At 41.4% G+C, this 2,054-nt stretch overlaps 1 protein-coding gene across 2 annotated transcripts in view; it reads left to right on the top strand.

Moving 5' to 3' along the window:
* Positions 1-373, top strand: part of FECH (ferrochelatase) — a 40,067-nt gene extending 39,694 nt beyond the window's left edge. For both annotated transcript variants that reach the window (XM_007450104.1, XM_007450103.1), the window contains one exon: positions 239-373. In XM_007450104.1, the coding sequence (XP_007450166.1) occupies positions 239-373 (135 nt within the window). The remainder of the gene's footprint in view (positions 1-238) is intronic.
* The last annotated feature ends 1,681 nt before the right edge of the window (positions 374-2,054 follow it).

The raw sequence follows: 2,054 nt of genomic DNA, 5'->3' as shown, positions 1-2,054 counted from the left end.
TCAGCAGGTGGGGTGAGAGGATTTCCTTTTCTAAAACCTGTATTTGAAACTTTTCTCTAAGCTGAGAATTCTTAAGAAAGGAAGACATCATAGAATTGGGTTCAAAGGGTTCATAGGTTTTGAATGAAAAGAAACCTCACGCCACAGTGCTCCTCTGGGGAGATGGGCGAGGGGAGGTGTGGGAAGCAGTGGCCGCGCTGCTGCTGATGGGTCTCTCCCGCTTGTTGTCTGTCTCCAGGCCCTGGCCGACTTGGTGCACTCACACATCCAGTCCAACGAGCGCTGCTCCACGCAGCTGACCCTGAGCTGCCCGCTCTGCGTGAATCCCGTCTGCAGGGAGACCAAGTACTTCTTCAGCAGCCAGCAGCTGTGACCCCGCCAGAGCACCGCGGGGATTTGGCAGGTGCCCAGCCTCCAGACACCTCTGAGGTGGAGGAGGATGTATTTAGCATTAGGGAGGGAGTCACACTGATGTGGGCGTAGCCTTTGGCCACAAATTGTGTACCTTCTTGAGGAATAGACTCTGAAATCCTTATTGAGGGGTATTTTTATAGACCAAGACAGTAAGCATTTATAGTTCCCCTCTCTGGGTTAAGTTGTTACTAGTTTGGAATGTCCACTAGGCTGTTTTTAAAATTTATGAGATGCACACGTATTTTCAATACCGATTTTGGTTTTATTGCCCCCCAAAACCCCTGCAGGGGTACAGAGAGTGCCCTCTGTAGGCTGTCAGAGTGAGTGAGGTCTGTTTACAATCTCATACTTGTTTTTTAAAGTGAACATAGTTGAGTAAATGAAATATAATTTGAAAAAAGAAAGGGTACCTAATCTTTCCGTCAGCCCGTGGGTTACAGGATGCTGGTCCGGTGATGTGGTTCCTACAGTGGCTGCTCTTGCCAGTGATGTCACTAGTAATCGGTCATTTTGGTCCTTGTGTGTGAACTTCACTTTCCTCACCATGAAACCGAATCAAGTGTAGGTTCCAAAAGTGCTTTGAGATTCCCCAGGCACACAGGGCTGATAAACGTGTAGCAATCCCGCATTTGTCATCCCCACCTTGGTGGGAATCGTTGGTGCCACAGGAGAGGGGGCTGGAAATGCTAATGAAGGGCTTCATGTCCAGAGCTCCTCTCAGGACCTCGTGGACCTTTCCATTGAGCATCTGCTTCATCTTGGTTGAATGTCCCCTTTCCGCATATTTGTTTGAAGATTTATTTTATAAAGTCAACTATGTTTGGTAACCTCAAATTCTTAATTTACAATTTTTATTATAAAAATTATACAACCATGCTATAGGAAATTTAAAAAATAGAGAAAAGGAAAATAACCACTCTAATGCAACAAATATTATTCATATTATTGTATTTCATGTTAGTCTTTTCCTGTGGATATTTTAGATGCCATTGTAACCTTGAATTTGTGAGTGAAAAGTTGTCCTAAAATGTAGAAATTATGTAGGATCAGAGTCAGATCTTCTATACCTGGATTTATATGGATTTTAAAAATCTCTAATGGATCCATAGTGAATTTGTAATAATTACTTTCTCTTTCCTTTAAGCCTTATAACTTTGTTCTTTGAAAGTTCATTTCTTTTTTTTTTTTTAAGCCAGTGAAGGTATTAGTGGAGACATAGATCTTCTATATTCAATATTTACTATATTAATAAATATGACATCATTAAGGTTTTAACCAGTCTGATTCATTCTCTCTGTTAAATCAAAAGTAATCCAAATTCATTACTAATCAAAATTATTAAATAAGAGGAATTTACTTTGTAGTACAAGAAAAGAAACATGCCATCCACGTTAGTTAATAGTTTTCCCACACTGATAACAGCTCTGAAATTTGAGTAGCATCTACACTTTTTTTTTTTTTCCAAATTGGCTTTCCTTTTAGTAGATTGTGTTTCCAGAAAAGGGTACAAGGCGTAGACAGTTGTTTAGAATTTTCCTCTTCTGTTTCCACCCACTTTGGGGGGACTAGGTTCAAGGTAGGCTTTGAGTGACCTTGGCGGGATGGGGTAAGGAGCAACTCGTGTGTTAGCCAGAGGGCAG

Source organism: Lipotes vexillifer, unplaced genomic scaffold, assembly GCF_000442215.2.
Source record: "Lipotes vexillifer unplaced genomic scaffold, Lipotes_vexillifer_v1.1 scaffold79, whole genome shotgun sequence".
NCBI lineage: Eukaryota > Metazoa > Chordata > Mammalia > Artiodactyla > Lipotidae > Lipotes > Lipotes vexillifer.
The sequence above is the reverse complement of the archived record's forward strand: the minus strand, read 5'-3'. Positions and strand labels throughout refer to the sequence as shown.